This window comes from Rhinolophus sinicus, linkage group LG02, assembly GCF_036562045.2.
Source record: "Rhinolophus sinicus isolate RSC01 linkage group LG02, ASM3656204v1, whole genome shotgun sequence".
In the NCBI taxonomy this organism is placed as follows: domain Eukaryota; kingdom Metazoa; phylum Chordata; class Mammalia; order Chiroptera; family Rhinolophidae; genus Rhinolophus; species Rhinolophus sinicus.
The window spans coordinates 74,288,022-74,308,640 of record NC_133752.1 but is presented as its reverse complement, the minus strand read 5'-3'; the positions used below and the strand labels follow the sequence as shown (position 1 = coordinate 74,308,640).

Below are 20,619 nucleotides of genomic sequence, written 5' to 3'. Positions count from 1 at the left end.
CTTCCTCTGTCCTCTTAGGGCTCGCACCCAAACTGCAGACAGGTTCCTCCTGGGACTCCAGCACAGGAGCCAGCCACGAGACCCTTTTGCAACAGTCATCTATGCCAGAATTCACGGTTCTGTTGATAATCAAGTAGCAATGGTGTCAACAGAGAAGAGGAAAAAGAGTTATGAAAGGAGACAGTGAAAGTCGTTGAGCCTGAAAGATTAAGAGAGCTCAGTTGCTCTTCTTCCAGAAGCCACTTAATAAGCATGACATATTCAGATTGAGATAATGGAATGAGAACCCTGGCAAGGGCCTGAGAAATGTCAAAGAAGGCTGGCACGACCGTCCCCATGGGGTTGAGTGATGGCCCCCTCAGTAGTCAGGGACTCATGGATGCATTTGTCAGTAATGACTCACTCCTACCTCTTCCATCCAGATCACCATCAGCCTCTGAAACCCCAACTGTGTATTTCTGGTGTGCTTGGGTTATCTGTACCTATGGTCTGTTCTCCTCTATGGTGTCACCCACAGTCTAGACCAAAGAAAGCCCTCTGTATGTCATGGACCATCTACTCTTTCCTTTGGATTTCAAGGACAAAGCCTGGAGGAGAATGCCATGAGCAGGTCCTCCTGCCGTGGAGAACTTCACTTTGCTCCCATCATGCAGATGGAATGGAGGTTCCCAGGAGAGTCCAGTCTTATAAATGCCTTCCACCTGCTTAATGGAAGAGAGACCAGCCCACAGAACCGAACCCCCAAAAGAGGGCTTGGGAATGTAAAGCTAGAAAGCCTCCAGTGAAGAGGAGAACTGGTGAGAGGCTCATAAAGACTTTTCCCAGGTGATCTCTCACGAATTTGGATGATTCATCCAAAGATGATTCTTTGGTGATTCATCCAAGGAAAGTCTTGACTCATAGGAACCCACAAGAGGGTTCCTTTTATTCACTCAAGATTTATTACATAATTTTTTAAAGTAGGGGAGGGAGGAGACCTTTACTTTTTGTGTGTCTACTTAGATGTTCAAATTTTGAACTTATAATATTAATAACCATTTGTTCCTCCCTCTGTGGGATAGGAAAGAGGGAAGTTATAGGTAAATCTTATTTTTATAAATACATCTTTAGAAGAAACACTAGGGACATCACTAAAACATTCCACTTAGTGCATTCAGTATTTCCAACTAATAAAATAGTACTTAATGCAGCTGAAGGAAAAGGGTCACTTGCCAAGATTATTGGCATTCCCAGGCAGTCATTCCAGTGACAACAGAATCAAAATGGACGCCTGCCACTTAACTTCACACACGTGCTTTCCCCAGGGTGACACGCTAACATTACTCTTCTGCTAACCAGCAAAAGAGAAACTATGTCATCTTTGGAGGTTTCTTTAATGTGCTCCAGCAAACTCTTTAAAAGCAGCGGTGACTCCCATGCAGATGTCCTGGCCCGTGTTTGGCGAAAAATACCTGCAGTCATTTTGTGGATTAAGCATTCGGTCTTCCTCTGAGCTGGATGTGGCTGAGGAGGCAGAGGACACAGGGTAGGTTTGAACCTTGCTGCTAGGACTGGTGACTTCCACATCCTTCCTAGGCCCAGCCTTGCCAATGCTGAGTCGCTTCCATTTCTGCTGATCTATCTCTGTCACTGGTCCAAAGTGCACAAACTTTTGCCTGGGGCCAGGAGCTTTCTTATAGGCCCTCGCTTTGCGGCTGGCAAGGTCATCACGGATGGCAGTTTCTGCTTTAATTTCTGGTGAAGGCTCAGGGGCACAGATGTGCTCAACATCTCCATCCCTAGTCAGAACCAGAAATAAGTTCCAAAGGTTTCTAAGGCTTTTCAATAAGACTTTTTTTTTTTTAAATACTAGATACATGAAAAATACATCTATGGCTAGAGCAGAGTTGCTTTTCCATTAATCAATCAAATGAAATAATCGCTGTTTTGCCTTGGTAAATAGTGCCTTAAACTTCAATAGCTTTCAAAATATCACTTCCAACATCAGAAATGATGGCATGAGAAATACTTAGGTATAATAAAATTATTAAAATTCTTTAAAACCCAGTTTAAATTCCTTGCAGTGAACAAGCCTGTCAAAATAACCATACACAGTAAGGAGGTTGAATTAAAGAGGAGGTTTTCCATTCATATGTGGCTTGTAACTTTTAGTATTAATAAGTTTCAACTCATGCAGGATATACTCTGTGTTTTGAGAGGCTTTTTTTTTTCTAGCCATGAAACTAAAGGATGCTAGAAGGATAAACACTTGATTCTTTCAAAGTTAAATAACACCATCGGCAGAGGAAAAACCAATGGAAAACATGACACACCTTGTCTTTCCTGACACCTTCAGTCTCTCCCACGTCTCCAAGTCAGCTGCTGTTATATTGCAGACCTTGACAAAGCTGGGGGCCTCCCGGTGAGGGGCCAGGCTGCCCTGTATTCTCCGCTGTGCCAGGTCATCCTTGTAAATATCCGGCACCTTCCTGAGTCCCTTTTCCTCAGGTTCACTCTCCTGAGCCCGCATAATACAGGTCACCATTGACTTCACCTCTTCTGTTGGGCCCTGGTTCCTGTCAGTTTGATTCAGGCCCCCACATCATTGGAAAAATCAGGTTCAAGGAAGGGGAGCAGACAAACAGAATGTCAAGCATGGAAATGCAGAGGTTGAGGACAACGAAATGATGGAAGCACCTCTCCCTTTCTCAAAAAACACGGACTAAATTGGAGCCTTGATTAATTTTGTCTTTGTCACTTTGTGACAGTGTAATGAAAAGGAGTTTTTTTTTTGTTTTTTTCCACCAGATGACAGACTCTAGGTTACCTTAGGAAGAGAAGCCAGGGCTCGCTGAAAGACTATCAAGAATGGTAATAAGATTTTGGTTGGACAGTAATGATGCCCAGTTCCCACACTATTCAAGTTGCTATAATGAATTCAAGTTTTCTGATTGAATCCCTGAGCCCTATTGGAATGTGTTTTACTGCACCAGTAAAATGTTAGTAACGAGCTCTGCATGATCCAAATTCTAGGATTAGTTTGAAAATAGCTGGAATGTTGTTCACATAGTAAAACGTCTCAACCATAAACCCACAACTGCCAGAAAGTACATTTAAGTCAATTCTGAACAGAAAGTTCTGATGTTCAAACTCAGTCTCTGCTTCCTGATAGCATTAGTTAGATTTAGCTAATGTAAACTTCAAGAACAGAGTGTATCCCCTTTTCCTGGATCTGCGGAGTCAATGCCATTTGTTTCTTGTGTTAATAACGGTTTACCTTTATTGATGCTAAAACTGATATTTTCAACTGTTCTCCTAAGAAGTGAATGTTAGGCAGCTAATGTTGACAATGCTGTAATTTAAACCAAAGCTGTGGCATCTGTATGCATAAACATTCTATCACATTAACCATCAATTTCCAACGAAATAGGCTTGAGATACAAAAATGTGAAAAAATTATACATATATTTAGGGCTATTTGTTTTCTCAAAATATATCGTCCAAGCCAGAAAACCAAGAGGCATTCTTTTGTTACCTGGAAGATTTTGTGTAATTGCAGGGCCTGTGTGCAAATAGGAAGGCTACAGAAGTTTCTATTTACTTTTAGTTTGGGGAAGGGAATAAGGAAGGGAATAGCAGAGAGTCACCCGGGAGGCTTCTTTTTTTTCCCATCCGTTCTTTGATGTTCTCTAGAGAGGTCAAGGGCTGTCCCAGACCCAGAACTGTGTCCCTAAACAGAGTGAGGTGACAACAGACAAATGCAGCTGAAAATATCAGGAATTAAAATTGCCTACGGGAGAAAGGAAAAAAGGGAGATACAAAAGCTATTCCTTTCCCTAACTCAAGTGGCTGGTCCCCATCGCTACGCCTTGAGGCTAGTCAGTTACCCAGAAGTCTTTGTTTCACCTGTAACACCTGATGCCTCCCACAAGACCCTCCTAGAATGGTTTGTACAAGGTATGCCAACAAGCAGTGCAGGGACCAAGAGCCTCTTACAGCTATAAGGTGTCCTGTTAAAAAATGGTACCAGTTCTTCTGTGCTCTACTCCCTGTCCTACATCCAGGAATCTTTTGTGTGTTTTATGTCTGGTACTTCCTGAAACAAAATGACAAAAACGAAACACTAACTACTCCACTGAGCTCAACAACTCTGCCCAAAGAACCATTTTCACTGCGTAAAACACGGTTGAGATATTTATATTCTTAGTTCAATAGACTTATACACCTCTTAAGTGATAGGCAAAACATGGCAATTGAATCATGAGGAGGCAAAGTCTGGTTTTTATACAAGGGAAAAAATACAAGAATGATCAGCTCTGCACGATGAAATTTAGCGAGCTGATACCTTAAATGAAATCACATCCCTCTCAGGATAAAAGTCACTGGCCAAATCACATTTCACTACAATTTTTCTTTCCCAAATTAAGAGGATGGGACAAAAGTGGAGAGCAGGAAATTCATCTAAAAACAATTTCCATGATAGAACAAATACAAGTGTAGTATAGTATACGTTTAGAAGGTTTTTTTTAATGAGAAATATCCATCATCAAATGTCAAGGTGATGTTAATGGTGTGAGGGAAGAAACAGCAAGCCTCATTTTTCCCCCTTCCAATATTTACAAGAAGCTAATACCGTGTTTCCCTGATAATAAGACCTAGCCAGACAATCAGCTCTAATGTGTCTTTTGCAGCAAAAATTAATATAAGACCCGGTATTATATTATATTATATTATATTATATTATATTATATTATATTATAGACCCGGTCTTGTATTATAGTTAAATAAGACCCGGTCTTATATTAATTTTTGCTCCAAAAGACGCATTAGGGCTGATTGTCCAGCTAGGTCTTATTTTTGGGGAGACAGGGTATGAGAGAAGAGCTTTAGCTAAGGAGTATCTATGTTTTCTGCCTCCTCTGAATGGACTGCAGCAGCCTTGAGAGGTGGCTGTTCCCTCATAGGCAATGGCACATGTCTATTTGTGCCATTAATGCCAACCTATGCCACCAGCACCCTTCTGTGGTGATGTGCCCAGATGCAGCACATCAAAATTTATTTGGTGAATTCAGCCCTATTTTTGACATGGCCTTTCCACTCTCTGCCATTGCATTTAGGGAGACTGACTATCTGGAGTTCCACTTCAGAATAAATCACCGTTACTAATTATACATAATTGGGGCAGGAAAGAGAGGAATAAGGGGGACTATGATACAAATCACTTTCGCTTAGTTAGGTTCTCTCTCTCTCTCTCTCTCACACACACACACAGTGCACACCTTTTATATTCTAGACTTTTCTTTTCTGAGATTCCCTTCGAGAGTTGTTTGCTGTTGTCTGATTTCCCTGCCTCTTTTTTCCGGTAAGGCCCATACAGGAGTTGGTTCAGGGGCACCAGTGGCTTGGTCTGGTTCATCCTTGCTCTCCTGGCAGCAAAGTCATCCTTCTCAAGATCAGGCAGTCGATGGGCAACTTCATCTTCTGACTCCGAATCTTTGCCATGTTGGTGGGTTAGGAAAGGGTTTTCTTGGCGAAGAACAATATCGCGCACAGCTTCTTTCTCATCGCTTAATTGCTTTTGACTGATAGAGCAAAATTAAATGGAACCCCACATGTGATCAGACCAAAACAATGTTAAATCCCCATCTCCAGACAGCAACTGTGTTGTTAGTGAAAGGGTCTTCTCAGTATCATTAGTTCAGATGACATTGGTTTACTATTTTAGTCCAGAGTTGCAGCATAGTTAGGGTGGGTTTTAAAACCTTGACTTTAGCCAGCTATTAGCAATACTGAAAATTCATTTCTTTTGTACAGGGCCCCATCAGCACGAGAAAGGCAGGATCCTAAATGGCTCTGAAAGTGACAATCCAAATTCTTTTCATTAAATTTGGAAGAGTAGGAAGCTTTTTGTTGTTCTTTAGCACATAGTAACATACCCAATAGGTACTCAATTTGTTTTCGACTGACAGGGCAAAAGTTTGAGCCAAGACACTGATCTGGGGGAAAGCTAATGAAAGCAGCTATGTGATAGCACACCTAGAATGTGTACCGGATTGCAAAGTGTAAGGAAGGTCTTTCTGCAGAGCTGAACTAACCTGAAACATCTGGAAGTGTCTGTGACCATTCACAGGATGGACCCAAACATAAAAGGTTATCCTCCCATCAGCAACCCTTTTTTTCGTCTTATACTCCCATGTCTCTCTACCTTCTAGCTCTTCTTCCTTGTCATATGCTAGATGTCAAGCAAATTGTGGTAAGACATTTTGCCACAATGGCTTAAAAAATCATTACTTTGGGCTATTTCCATTTTTAAAGAAATCTTGAAGGCCCCCAACTTTAAATTCCTAGAGGAATGCCGTTTAATGGTAGACAGAACTTTTTCACTTTCTTTTGGTTTTTGTTTTTGTTGGCAGTGGGTTGGGTGGGAATACAGTTGATTGTGCCTATCTGGTATTCATCTAAACCCCTCTCTCCCCACTCATAAGATCAGCCTTGCTCCTAAGTAATAATAAAATGTTACAACTTTCAAAAATCATTTATCTTCTCAGTTCATAAAGCTGTTAAGCAGGAAAAAAAAAAATACCTTGACTTCTAAAGAAAGTTCCCCTACTGGGTATCCAATTTCTGAGAGAGGATTAAGAGTAAATTCTTTAGTCTCAAAGGACAACTCATCTCAGAAACGAAGACAGGAGGAATTAGCCTGGCTAAGGGTAAATGAGGAATGAAACTCGGTGTTGTCTGGTCAACCAGGTGGCCCACTATCTGCCGCTCTGCCCACACTGCTGCAGAGGAGGCCATCGTCTTAAGAGCACAGCAGGCGCTCACTCCATCTGACGTTCGGAAAATCAAATCATCATCAGTCATGCCCAGAAAGCTCCTTCTCACTGCTGACCACTGTTCTCAATACAATTTAAAAACACATTATTTGGAGGTGGTTGGTGGAGCTTTGCTCCCTGCATACGTTTATTGCTTAAAATATGAAGCCCTGCCTTTTGTGTTGGACGCCCGACACGCAGGGTCCTGCCTGGCCACTCCTGGACCGTGCTCATGCTCCTTCCTGCATCTTCAGCCAACGTGTCTGGCAAGTACCCACTGGTGCTGCTTGGCTGTGGCCATTAAGAATGGTCAACAGGAAATGATAGGCCATTGAATTAATCTCTTCAAAAAGGCTTTATGTTAAAAGCACACTGATGCAGACAAAGAAGGTGGCTAATGGTTACTGAGGCATACTATGTACTAGAATCTTTGCTATGTGTTCACTCATTAAACTCTAATACTAGCCCTGCAATGTTACTGTTTGTAGCATCCCCATTCTATACAGTGGAAACACAAATTAGGTTAACAAATTTGCCCAAGGTCAAAGCGCCAGTGCTTAAGTTCAAATTCAAACCCAGGCAGTCTGGCTCCAGAGGTCCTGCTCTTAACCAATATGCTATTCATTAAACAAAGGACCTGGGCAGGAACAGTTTTGAAAGAAGAGAAGCATACAAAAAATAAGGCATTATCATTACTAGGGAAGAAGAAGAAAGAGAAGTGTTTTGGTTATTAAATAGAAGGATCCTGTGTGTGGTGCTTAGAATGGAGCTGAGACTTGTACTGTGGGTTACAGAGAGCAATGTTCCATCAGGACAATGACAGGAGAATGCTAACTAACCATACCTGACAGTGCTTGCACAGCACGTCACAGGGTACAAAGCCCTTTCACACTCATTATCTCATCTCAGCGGATCCAACTCTAATTCCAGTATGGGAGCAGACCGCTAATTTGAACCTCTTAATTCCAAGAGTAGCATTTTTTCTATTTTATGACCAGGGGTCCTAGGTTTCAATCTCCCCCAACTCAGGCAGAATTCTTTGGAATAAACATGTGCATTTATGCAAATGGCCCTGCCAATTTGTGATGCCAGTTTGAGCAGAGAGAATCTGGTGCCTTATGCATCAAGTGATCTCAGTTCAGATATGTGGACTTAAAAAAAAAAAATTGCGGGTGAAGAAAACTTTCCATATCATTGGCCACTTAAGCCACTCTCTGCTCACTCGAAAAACTGGTCACAATGACTGATTTTCTGCTAATTGCTTGAAACCTGTATGTTCAGAGCTTCAGAGAAAGAAAAACAAACAAACAAACAAACAAATTCTGGGCCAGCACTGTTGACCATGAAGTAACAAATCACATGTATAAGGCAGATACGTAGGACTGTGTTCACAAGTGTCTAGTTACCAAAATAGTTAAATGCATTTTTAAATAAGGTGTGTTTTATTTTCCCTTGAAGGACCTTAAGAGCAGTCTATTGCGAAGCTTCAATACAATCTACTTTATTTTTCCATAATCACAACTCTCTGAGCAGCTAGTACCTTCCAGATATATTAACTTTCACGACAACCCTGCAAGATAGGAATTTTGATGCCCACTTTACAGAGGAGAACGTCGAGGTTTCTGGTTCTAGTCACCTGAACTTAGGAAAATTAAGTATGTTTAAGGGGCAGACCTACGCTGTCTGGCTTGATCTTCATGTGGGGCTTTGGCACTTTTATTTTTCCCAAGTCATTCATAGATGAGCTGCTTTGGGAAGAAGGGGTGGCTCTGTGGGCACAGCTCAATGCTTCACTTAGAGGGAACTGAGTCCAATGTGAAAGGAGAAATGCCAAGCCCTGCCTCCAACCTGGCAACCCTGTGCAGCCTCATCTGACACAAGGGAGGCTAGCTTTGTGGCAGAGGTTACGGGCTTGAAAAGCAGGGGAGGGGGACAAAAAAACTCTCTTCTCGGTGTCTCTAAGGCTTCTACATTTCAAAGTGAATGAGATAATCATTTAGACTAAGGAAGAGTTGGCATTTTCTTTCACCCTCTTTTACTTTGCAACACACAATCAACCAGCTCCATTGGCAGTCAGTGTGTTCTATTGAAAGAAACTGGGCTCTCCAGAAAAGCCTGTTAGGCCTCCTGGGAATGTTATGGGCAACACCAGAAACATGCCTATTTAATTCAGTGTCCAAACAGGGCAGCTACATCCAGAGTCACAAAAGTTCATGCAAGTTATGTGTCTGCCCGGTCCCTGGTCCCCAAGGATGGGTTCGCAACAGCCAGTGACACAGGCATCTGGAAACGAGGGCTATAGAGGAATACGTGTCTGGCACTTAGCTGCATCTGCTCTTCCTCTAAAAATTTCTAAAATGTCTATTGTTCCTCAGAGGTATTTTTTTTCCCCCTCTGTAATTAATTACTATGTGGTTAAGAAGATCCACAGACTAGCAGAAAATACTGAGTGCTGAAACATATGAAAACAATTAGAAAAGAAGTATAATCATGTGAAACCTATAATTCAGTTCAAAAAAGAGTTTACTATTCCAATGGGAAACACCAAGTCAGAACTCAAATCTCCATAGCATTTTAATTCAGGGGACGTGAATCTTGGTTCTTATTTTATCCTCTTAAAAACAGAAATCTTGGCTTCTTTGACAGAGTCTTATATTCGGGGGTAATTACACTAACTTAATCATAAACCAAAATGGAAGTAAAAGTAGGTTCTATACTTTTTACTTCAGTGGCAGGTCTAATAAATATTAAACTCTACGCATTTATTAAGAAGTCCTCCCTTTTGTCCCTGGATGCTAAGATACCTCCTAATATATTGTTTGACAGGAAGCCTGGGACTTCTAGGCTTCTAAACTCATGTGAAAATGGAGTAACATGCACCTTTGCTCCTTTTTATATATTGCATTAAAAAGAATACAAGGAGGTGTTTGAGAATACTTGGGAAAGAACAACAGAAACAGTCTAGAAAGCCGTGTTCTCGCCAGCTTGCCTCCGGTCCTTGGCCATGCCTCTACACTCTCACCTGTCTTTACAGTCACACACTTTCCCAGCTAAGAAATGGGAGAGGGAAATATCTTGGGCCTCTTATTGGGTTCAAAGATGTGGTGGTCAGGATTCAGCTGGATGACAACGACAGGTGAATGAGGTTAAGATGTTTTAAGAGAGATCAGCCTATTTCAATATTTGTAGTCTTATTTTCTGGATACCAAGAATCCTTTTCTGCTTCATGATATGCATTTCATCCCAGTCAAGCTACTTTCTGCCACATTAAAAGCAGGATCTCACATGTGGATACACTTAGCATGACTCTCAACTCTCTTGTGGGCTGCAAAAAGTAAGTGACAAAGTCACAGATATGCACGAATAGTGGCATGGTATGTATAAAACCTTTATGAGAGAGCTAGCAGCTGAAAAACCGGTCTAACAAATGAATTCTGGGTGTTTGGAGCAGCTGTGTCATACTACTATTGGGGATATTCTCTGGGAATACGCATAATTTTCACAAACCCAATTTTAAACGGTAAGTCAGAAGATCTAGGGTGTGATGATATTCACTGACCTGCAAATTTTCACTTAATAGAGCTAAGTGGGACAAAATATGTAAAAATAAAGCCAGGTAACAGGAAATGTGGACAGGAGCAAAAGATTACTACATAAATATAATATTCATCATCAGAATTATATTTATAAACTAACCATGACTTTAGGTTTGCACACAGAATGAGAGTAATCATAAAAAATTTCAATGTTTTATCAGAAAAGAAATCTCCCAGTTACTGAAGTGGTAGAGTGCACTCATGGAATTTCCAGCCTTTGCCCAAATTCTTCTTTTTCCTACATCACCATGATTCCTGAGTGTGCTGAGTTAGCTTAATGAAGCTCTCCACTCATCTCCCCTTGCTGTTTTGTACACTCTAAAGATGACATAGAGGTGCCTCAAAAAATTAAAAATAGAACTACCATATGATCCCATAATCCCCCTTCTGAGTATTTATCAAACAGAACCACAATCAGGCTCCTGAAGAGATATTAGCACTCCCCTGTTCACTGCAACACTATTCACACTAGCCAAGATGTGGAAACAACCGAAAGGTCCATTGACGGATGAATGAATAAAGAAAATGTGGCATATACATACAATGGAATATTATTCAGCCTTTAAAAAGGAAGGAAATTCTGCAATACGTGACAAAATGGATGAAACTTGAGGGCATTATACTAAGTGAAATAAGCCAGTCCTAGAAGAAAAAATATTGCATGAGTCCACTTATATGAAGTATGTAAGAGTCAAATAGGTAGAATCAAAGAGTAGAAAGATGGTCACCAGGGGCTGGGCGAGAGGGAAATGGGGAGTTGCTAATCAACGGGCATAACGTTCGTTCCATTTAAGCAGGTCGAATAAATTCTAGAGATCTGCTATAGAACATTATATCTATAGTTAACACTACTGTATTGTAGTTAAAAATTTGTTCGGAGGGAAGATCTCACGTTATGTGTTCTTACCACAATAAAATAAAATATTTTTAAAAATAAAAATAAATGGCAAAAGATAATTTGAGATAATTTATGGAAGACAGTCAACCATATTAGTAATCACGAAAAAAATTAATTTTAAAAATGAGACTGTTTTGTAACCAAATAGAGTGGTAATTTTTGAAAATGATAAAATGGGAAAAAAGATGATAGTGCTTGGTAAATTTTAGCTTAAAGAATTCACAGATGTAATAAAACTGAAGGTATGTGTCAAGGATATTAAAGTGAAATTTTTTTGTAAATTCATACGATTACCTGTATCACTTATTACCTATTGTCACTGGTCGCTAAATTTAAAAACAGAAACAGGAAAAGCCGAAAAATGGTACATGGAAAGGCGATATTATTCATTTTTGTGTTCTCAGCATCTAGCCTGCTCTCTGATACAAGTAGGTTATGTTTAAAAAAATATGTGTCTGACAAGGTCACTGAGCACAAATTTAAAGAATATCTGGATTTGTTTTTGTTTTTAAGATTCTACAACATTACTCGTCATTATTTCAGAAACCCAGAGAGCTGCTTTTAACACAAGCATGACTTTCTGTTAAGAGTTTTCTAGAAGCACATACATGTTTAAGATAGACACACTTATCTGTGGGATACCACAGACAGGAAAGAAGGACATCCTTGGTTTTCCATTAATATAAAGCGACTCTAGGAATTCAGTCCATAGAAGTTAATGCTGGAATATTCAGTTGAGACCAAGGGTGTGGGAGGCAGACGTGTTACTGTGGTCAGAACATCTGAACTGGCCACCAGGTCAGCAGTAACCAGCTCTGAGCCTGGAGAGTCATTTACTATCACTGATCCTCAGTTTACTCTTCTTAAAAATGGGTATGTCACCTATTTCTTAGGATTAAATGGCACAGCAAATGGCAAAGGAATTTTAATTGTCAAAGTGTTATGAATCTCGATTTGTCAAATAAATTTTGGTCTCACTATTATTTGTGAGAATCTTTGGGGTTATTAGGTGAGAAAAATTAACCAGCTTCTCAAAACACTAAATAAAACTGTAGATCTATAGTTTTCTGTGACTGACTGCTGAAGGTCTCCATATCACATGTAATATGAAGCCATCAGGACTGTATACTAGCGCCTTTGTTACAATTAAGAGAAGTAATTACTCCATTCTTTGTTTTTGAATGAACATGCTTTAGAAAAGGAATCAAATAAACCCAGTCTTTCTTACTACTCCCTTGGGACAGAGGAAGTAAGTGGATTTTTGTAAGCCAGCCACTCTTTCTAAAGAGAGTGCTCCCCATTTCAAAGTAACTATTTTCTAGTGATGTGTAAAGGAAGATAAGAGCCATTTAGGAGGAGTGTGAAAATTAACAGGCCACAAACCTTTGAAAACTAAAATGTTATTGCTAGGTAAATCCTGCAGCCCACAAATGACTGACCACAATACTGGACTAGGACAAGGTCTAATCAAGCAGCAAGAAGCTCACTCTTCATTCACCTCCATTAAAAAATAACCAACTACTTAAGCAGAGACATGCCTGAGGGCAGAGACTATTAGCTATTTCTATTTGCTCCAAGTAGGAATAGTGATGCAACGGGAAAAGCAGGAAATGGGAAAACAAAATGGAAACTTCAATAAGCCAGACAAATTCCAAACCCTCAGGCATGCACAAAGCCAGCCAGGCCAGCCTTTGGCCTGCTGAGCTAACCTGGCAAAGCGCTGTGCTGCTGGCATGACCTTGATTCCAGCTTGCTCTAGCCTTCTGCGCTTTTGGATTTCAGCAGCATCGTTTACTTCAGACTTGGGCGCTGGTGCCACTGCAGCGCCCTCTGGAGGAGGATGCTCCTTACCACTGCAGGTGGGTAATTCTAACCCACCGTCAGAAGGCTTCCCACCATCATCAGAAGGATCCATTTGGTCGGCTGGGTCCTCTTCACAAGGAAACCCCACTTCACTTCCCTCTTCCTCTATTGTTTCAGGATAGCTAGTGAGTTGAACAATATGGTTTACCAAACTAACAGATTGCGCTGGGGAGCAGACCACATGGCATCTCCTGATCATTCTGATACTACTTTCCACTTAAAAAAAGGTCATAGCATGCAATATGATCCTGGTAATGTGAAGAAAATTAAATGTAACAATTGTTTCATTAATACAATGCATCATAATATCAACATTGATTAAGAGCTATTTCAAAATTGATATTGAAAGGCAAAAATGTTTTTCTGCTGGGAAGGTAAAATTCATGTTTTGTTCAATAATTAAAACTTTTCATAAAATGCTTGCTCAATCATAGATAATAAAGGTAGACTATTAGAAATAACTGTGCAATGATCAGGGTGGTTTTGCTGAAAATATTAGAGTGGACTGTAAGCTTTTTTTATTGGACTATAAGGTACTTGAAGGCAGGAACTCTTACCTTATCTACCATTGAGTTCCGAATGCCTAAAAGACAGCACCTAGCATGTATTAGTAGTAGATGCTCAATAAATACTTGCTGAATAAATACAAAAAAACATAATCAGGGATTAGGAAATACATTGCTTGTTTCTTTAACGAGATGAGGAGTCCAATGTATTGTGCATTTATTATGAATATCTACATGTGATTCTGAAGCATGTTCCATGCATCCTTCACATACTTGATCTAGATAAGCTTGTATCTAGATAAGCATGCATCTCAATAAAAAAGTCTTTTTGCCTAAAGATAAGTCTTTCTGCACCTAATATAACAGGAGTGGGAGTCAGGCAATCTCCACCGAAGGATGTGGATGACAGATCTGTTCTCAACGTTCTGTCAATTGTACTGGTTTCAAAATCTGCTCATTAGACAAGTATTTGTTGAATACCTACTGTGTGCCAAGCACTGTTCTAGGTGCCTTCCTGAAGCTTATGTTCTATCATGACAGTCTCTGTCCAAAGATCCGTTGTGCCACCTCCCTTTGTAATCTCGCATCCAAGCTCTGAAATGGTTATTTGAGCTCCTTCGTGTCCAGGAGCTATACGTGCTACACCACTCATGTTCAAGCCAGGACGGGAGTAGCAGCGCTCAGGCCTTACCTGAAGGGTCTCTCCCCACCCAGGGGGGAGGTGGCGGTGCTCCAGCTCTTCCGATATTCTTCTCGCTCGGCTTTCTTCTTCCTCAGAGGAGCGGGCACATAGGCTGTCTGATTGCTCTTGTTCGGAAGGTACTGGTTAAAAGGCACTGCTGATTTGGGCTCACCATGCGAAGTCCGCCTGGCAGACATGTCATCCTTCTTCACATCTGGCAGCTTCCGATGTGGCAAGTCAGATTCAGAGTCACTTCCTCTCCCTGAGGAAGAGAGGATGGGTCCTGAGAATTGTGCTGGGCTTGCAGAGCTCCTGATGGCATGCATGCAGTACTAGGGATGTGGTTAAATCTGTGGGTTCGGGCGATTCCTTCCTTCAATTATTCACTTAACAAATCTAAAGTAGCACTCTAAATTAGTCTACTCTGGGAAAAGCTCTCAGCTCTAATCAGGAAAAAAAAAAGTCAAATTTAAAAAACATGTAAGCCTAACTGTATCAGAGAATTACAATCAACAATACATTTGCAATAGCAATATATGCCTGCTCAGATTCTGTAACTCTTAAAAAAAAAAAAAATTAACCACTGGAGTTTTTACTGAGCATCTGTTGTTCTGTGTCTTATACTGTGTTAGACAGTCTGACAAAAATTATAAAAGATCTTATCTTTGAATTACCTTTAACCAACGCATGAAATACCTGGGGTATATTAGTTATACTCAAGGAGCACAGACATGTAGGAACTACAGGAATTCAGAAAAGTGACCAATTTGGATTATAACCAAGGGTTTGCCTTCCAGGAAATGATTTGAGCTACAATAAAGGTATATTCCTCTTCATCAGAGCCCTGCCTGGTACCCATTGCTGGAGGCAATCTTTTCTTCCTGTGAACCTTATGACCCAATGATCTATTTTCTCCTTTTGGCACTTTTTACTTTCTATCTTGGACTTTGAGAACAAGGGCTTTATACCATTCACACTACTTATCACAGTGTCTTTGCACACAGTGGCATCCTCGAACTGTCTGAAGAATAAATGGTTTGGCTTAAAGAGTGTTTCAGGCAATGCAAAAACATCAGTTTGCCAGCATCAGTCTTTCATTGGGTGGGCAATAGCACCAATAATAAACTATATTGTATCCTTGTCTCCTGAGACTCATAGCACTAGATTTCTAAGATCTAAAGAGTGAAGCTGTTATCAAAACAAACACTGCTATTTATAGGTAACCATCATTTTAATGCTCGTTGAAAACCCTTAATCGATGAGAGCGTTATGAGGCTATTCAACTCCAAATAGAAAATTACCTATTTACACTTGTGAAAAGAGCCTAAACTAAGAGTCAAGAGATATGGCAGCTTAGCAGAGAGGGTAATGTCCAGGGTATGAAGTCAGATCGACTTCATGTTGAACTCGGCCCCTCAGTAGCTATGAGCCTCTGCATTCGTTACTTCACCACTTTAAGCCTCAGTTTCCCAATCTGTAAAGTGAGAATAATAATACCATCTACTTCATGGGGCTGTTGGGAGGATCCGACACATGTAAAACTACTAGTACAGTACTTAGCCCACAGTAATTGCTTAATAACTGCTGACTATGCTTTATGTCATAGTTCTGGATCTGTCAATCATGAGCTGTGGGCTCTGAGGCTTGTCGCTAACACACTTGACTGTCCTCTTCTATAACCAGGAATGAAATGATTTGCCCTGCAGATGAAATGATTTAATGTCTTTTAAAAGACTGTAAAAGTTAAAAGCATTGACCATAAACAACTTGTTCATTGTTGCAGATAAAATATTCAGTTTATGAATTATTCATGCCACTTGCTTTCGGTCTCCCTTCTGAAGCTTTGACCATTTCATTGCTTGTTAGTTTTTAATTTGTAACTTAGCTTCCTTCCCACCCCAAGTCTTTTATCAAGTACCGTGTATCTGTCTCAGTGTCATGATAAAATATTTGGAGCCGTATGAATTGAACAGTAATACTACTTTTCCTTGCCAAGCTCTTAGATTTGTTTCCCTATTTAATATTATCCCCATTTTACAAAGGTGGAGATAGGGGCTCAGAGAGCCCCTTCTCCATGGCTGGTTAGTAATAGTTAGGGATTCCAATTTTTGTTCTTTGGACTCCCAGCCCAAAGTTCCTTCCTCTGGAACAGACTTCTCTTGGGAAAATGTCCTCTGCTTAAAGCATCCAGACTAGGGGAAGCATTACACTTTGGTGAATAAATGAATGAAAGAAAATGATTCTTCAATCAACTACAAAGGATTAGTAATGGATTAGAATTGTCTCAATTCTAAAACCTTATAATCCATGAACCTTATTTGTGTACAATATCTAAAATATATATTATTTATAAAATACTAAGCGAAAGTCTCAAAATAGGTTGTTTAACACATAAACAGACCACCTTTTTATTTATTTAAAAATTTTTATCAAAGTCTGAGCCTTTCTTTCCAAGGGGCTACATTTCTCTCCCTTACAGCAAATAGAAGATTTTTTTTTTAACATCTTTGCCATATACACCCCTACACTCGACTTTTTAATCTTTCTCTAGCATTTTAATTTCTCTCATTCCTTATTTCTCTCCCTTAACTCATCTTTTATATGAAAGATAAGAGTATTCATTTAACAAAATGAACCAATTTATAAAATATGTTCTTAATTTTAAAAGTACCTGAGTAGAAGTTTTTGCATTTCCTCTTCAATGAAGCTCACTCAATGGCCTCAGAAGGAATGACAGTGAAGGTAAGGGAGAAACTGGCACCTCTCTAAGCAAGACAGATGGGCTGAATTGAGCCTGGGGACCCATAGCATCCTTATCAGGTAGCTCTTGCATCTAACCCCAGAATCATGGCACCTCTAATGAATGTGGCTGATTGTCCCTATTGATTGGGTCAATGGGCTTTAATAACGATAAAATAAAACCTCTCCATATTGACCTAATAAGGAGTTGGAGAATTTGATGGCAAGACTTTTCCTAATTGATTATGAGTCCTAGGAAATAAATTTTCAAGACTGAAAAAAAACAAAAAACAAAAAAAACCAGAATTCTTCTAAATTTGAAAGTGTTTATTAGGACTAGAAACCTTCTTGATTAGCATCATTTAAAAAGAACTACCATAAACTCTAAGGAAATCAAACATCTATGTGGATACAATTATACTAAACTTTTTTAGGCAGATAAAAAATGTGCTGCTTTTCTTTAAAAACCTCATTAGGTCTTGATTAGTTTACAAGAACATAAGCCTGAAGGTATCAAGCTGATTGGTGAAATGTGTGTGTAAGATGCTCTTTCATGGATGGTGTTTTGTGAAGCTCAATTTCATGTTATTCTTTAGATGGGAAAAACATTTATAACAAGACTGTAGCTATCAATCTTAATTGCTGCAAACTAAATTGTGCCTCTGCCCAACGACAATATTAGTAACCACCACCTCAAATCCCTTCAAGATGTGTTTTGTTATAAACTCTGAACCCCTGGAAGCTGGTGACAGAATAAATAAAGGATCTACATTACCAGTTATAAAAACCAAGATGAGGAAAACAATACTTTTTTTAAAAAACAATGAAAATAATATGGATAAATCATTTGGTTAAGATGGGTTTTGTAAAAGTAAATCTACCTTTGAGTTATGTGAAAGCTTCAGTTAGATCATGCACTAGGTATTCTAAATTCCAAACCTGTGGGTGGTGCTTGAGAGGTCATATAAAATTTTAGAAATGTTTTTCAAGCCACTCACAATGTACCATGGAATTCTTTAGGAGTCACATACTATGTGGCCCCGAGGCTAATCTATTTGTTGGAAAGTTTAAGTACTAAACAAAAGCATTAGTTCAGACATTTTAGAATTCAAAAAATCTATTAGGCAAACAAAGAAGTGTGGGTAAATTAAGCTTAAGAGTATACATTTTGGACTCAATTCTTCAGGCTAACATTGTTATGCTACTTACAGACAGTGATTTTTGTCCCTCACCAAGGTTAGGAGGAAAACTTAACCTCTCTAAGGTTCATCTATAAAATCCAGATAAGGAGTGTCTCACTTTAGTCCGCCCTGTGGGAGGACTAAGTGAGATACTATGTGAGTATCTCATAATCTCTGCTGAGGACTAAATGAGATACTAGGAGTCAAGTAATTAACTCAGGACCTGGACACATTAAATATCCACATATTTTAGTAACAGAATTTTATAGCTGAAAGGGATCTTTTAGCTATAAGAGATTATTTTCATCTTGGAAAGTGGGCTTAAATCTCTAGAAGTATTAGCATCAAGAGACACATTTAAAAAAATACAAACAAAAATTTCCCACCAGCATTAATGTCTTTCTGAAAATTTATACATGCAGAACCAAGCCATCTCCCTTTCTGGAAAGTACTAAAGTGTAAAATATTAAGGTAAACAGCTTCTGAAAAATATGTATTAAATTTATATCAGTTTGCATGATCATACATTTTTGTAAAGAGAAATGATCGTTCCTTACAGGTGATATAAAATCCACGGGATTTAAATCAAACCCAGCCTCAGAACAGCCCGTCTGGGTGTGTACTATACATTAACGGCCACCTGCATCGCTCTAGCCAACGGTGAGGTATCATATGCATCAAACAGATGGCCTAAACCGTGCCAATTAAAGTTTAGCAACCCCAGACTTCAGAACTTTGCTAAGTGTGTGTAGTGTGTTTCCAGTTTGCTGGAAGTTGATCCCTTGTCGCTTACACAGTGTGGTACTCACTCCAACATTTCCCTTCCTCCTACCTGAAGTACATAAACCTGCAGCACACTTTATGAGCTAATGGTCTGCACAGCGTCTTGATTCACTGAGACCCAGGGAGGAATGATGTCACACATTTTCCAACAGAAGATATGCTCACTGAGGCAATATTCAAACTGCTGGCAAAGCCAACCAAAATGCTAAGGACCGCGGAAAACAACATTAAAAGACTGTTCTTCTGCCAGTTTAGAGTTATCAGGTTCCGCCTTCTCAGTGCCAATCCCTCCACCGGTGACAAGGCAGCCCTTGTTAATGTTTAATTCTAAGATGTGCAGTTTATGAAGGTTCCAACCTACCATCGCTGCTTCCCCTGAGGACTACATCTGGCGAAGGTGTCTGCCGGGAACGGGAGCCAAAGGAATCCAGGCTGTCGAAGGAATCATCTCTGCCGTGTCGAGGGGGAGAGAGAGAGTCGCTGCGCTCGGAATCCCAGCAGTCGATGTAGCCACTGTCTCGGATACTACGTTTAGGACTCTCAATGTCATCAGTCTCCTGTCCAAAAATAAAACGAAAGGATTACAGACATTACAGCAACAGATGTTGAGCTTCCAATCAGTCTCCAGTGGTCCCCCCAGAAAAATCAGTCTCCAGTGGTCCCCCCAAATCCCTGCCTCTAGTGTCAGTATTGACAGGTGATAGCAAATGGTTCTTGAATCGATTACCATCCACAAGCCAACATTTCATGCTTTACCCCTTCCCTGCTGTAACTTTCCCAATCAGAAAATCACACACACTAAGAAAAACAAAAACAAACAAAAAAACTTAGTAGCGTTTACTCCACATTGTTTAAAAAAAAAAAAAAAAAAAGAAGAAGAAAATCAAAGGAATTGAGAATAAAAGATCATCAAGCTTGGATTCACAGGAATCCTGTAACAGATGAAAACAAAAGTGAAAACTAAAGCCTTAACCTTGACCCGTCTTTCGGAATCCATGACTGCATGCATATCTGTTCCGGGACAGAGCCCCTAGTTTAGCGGTGCAACTGCTCCTGTTCATGCGATCTGGCAAATGCACACAGCATTTGTTTTTGCAAAAGAATCAGATCCGTAAAATCCTGGAGCAGCATGCTTCCATCTCCTGCTACCTTAAAGGGAAATTCCTCCTCTGAAAGGGAGCTGTCTTTCTGAGGCAAAAAGTTGGGGGGAAAAAAGCAATGAAAAATATGCAAAATGCTTTTCCTGATGCCTCAGAAGAATCCAAGCATGCTCTCGCCCGGCCAGCTCTTGGCGCTGGAGGAGCTGAAAGCACTTGAGGCTGACCCACATGTTCAGAGCACCGAGAACAATGGCTGTCTTTGACAGCCTGTGATTATAAATTCTTTCCAGCGCAAGCAGCACATACTAAAACACTGAAACTCCAGCAGGAGAAAGGTCAGTCAAAGCCATCCTCACCCTCGTGTTATAATAAAAGCCTTGTTCCCGCCAGTGTCTTAGCATTAATTACAATAGTCCAGGCTGACGAAAACAAAAATAACTCCAGTCACTCAAAGATAAACCTCAGTTTAATCTCCCC

The 20,619-nt window shown here is 40.0% G+C and overlaps 1 protein-coding gene across 17 annotated transcripts in view; it reads right to left on the bottom strand.

The window, feature by feature from the left end:
• The window catches only part of LIMCH1 (LIM and calponin homology domains 1), a 348,524-nt gene that overhangs the window by 73,520 nt on the left and 254,385 nt on the right, over positions 1-20,619 (bottom strand). For 9 of the 17 annotated variants that reach the window (XM_074324616.1, XM_074324608.1, XM_074324613.1 and 6 more), the window contains 2 exons: positions 19,404-19,599; positions 14,349-14,601 (listed from right to left, as the gene is read on the bottom strand). In XM_074324616.1, coding sequence (XP_074180717.1) covers positions 14,349-14,601; positions 19,404-19,599 — 449 coding nt within the window. Of the gene's footprint in view, positions 120-1,451; positions 1,779-2,312; positions 2,556-5,258; positions 5,562-12,997; positions 13,274-14,348; positions 14,602-19,403; positions 19,600-20,015; positions 20,214-20,619 lie in introns of those variants that run through there. The other 8 variants (XM_019751943.2, XM_019751937.2, XM_019751938.2 and 5 more) reach the window with 5 other exon arrangements.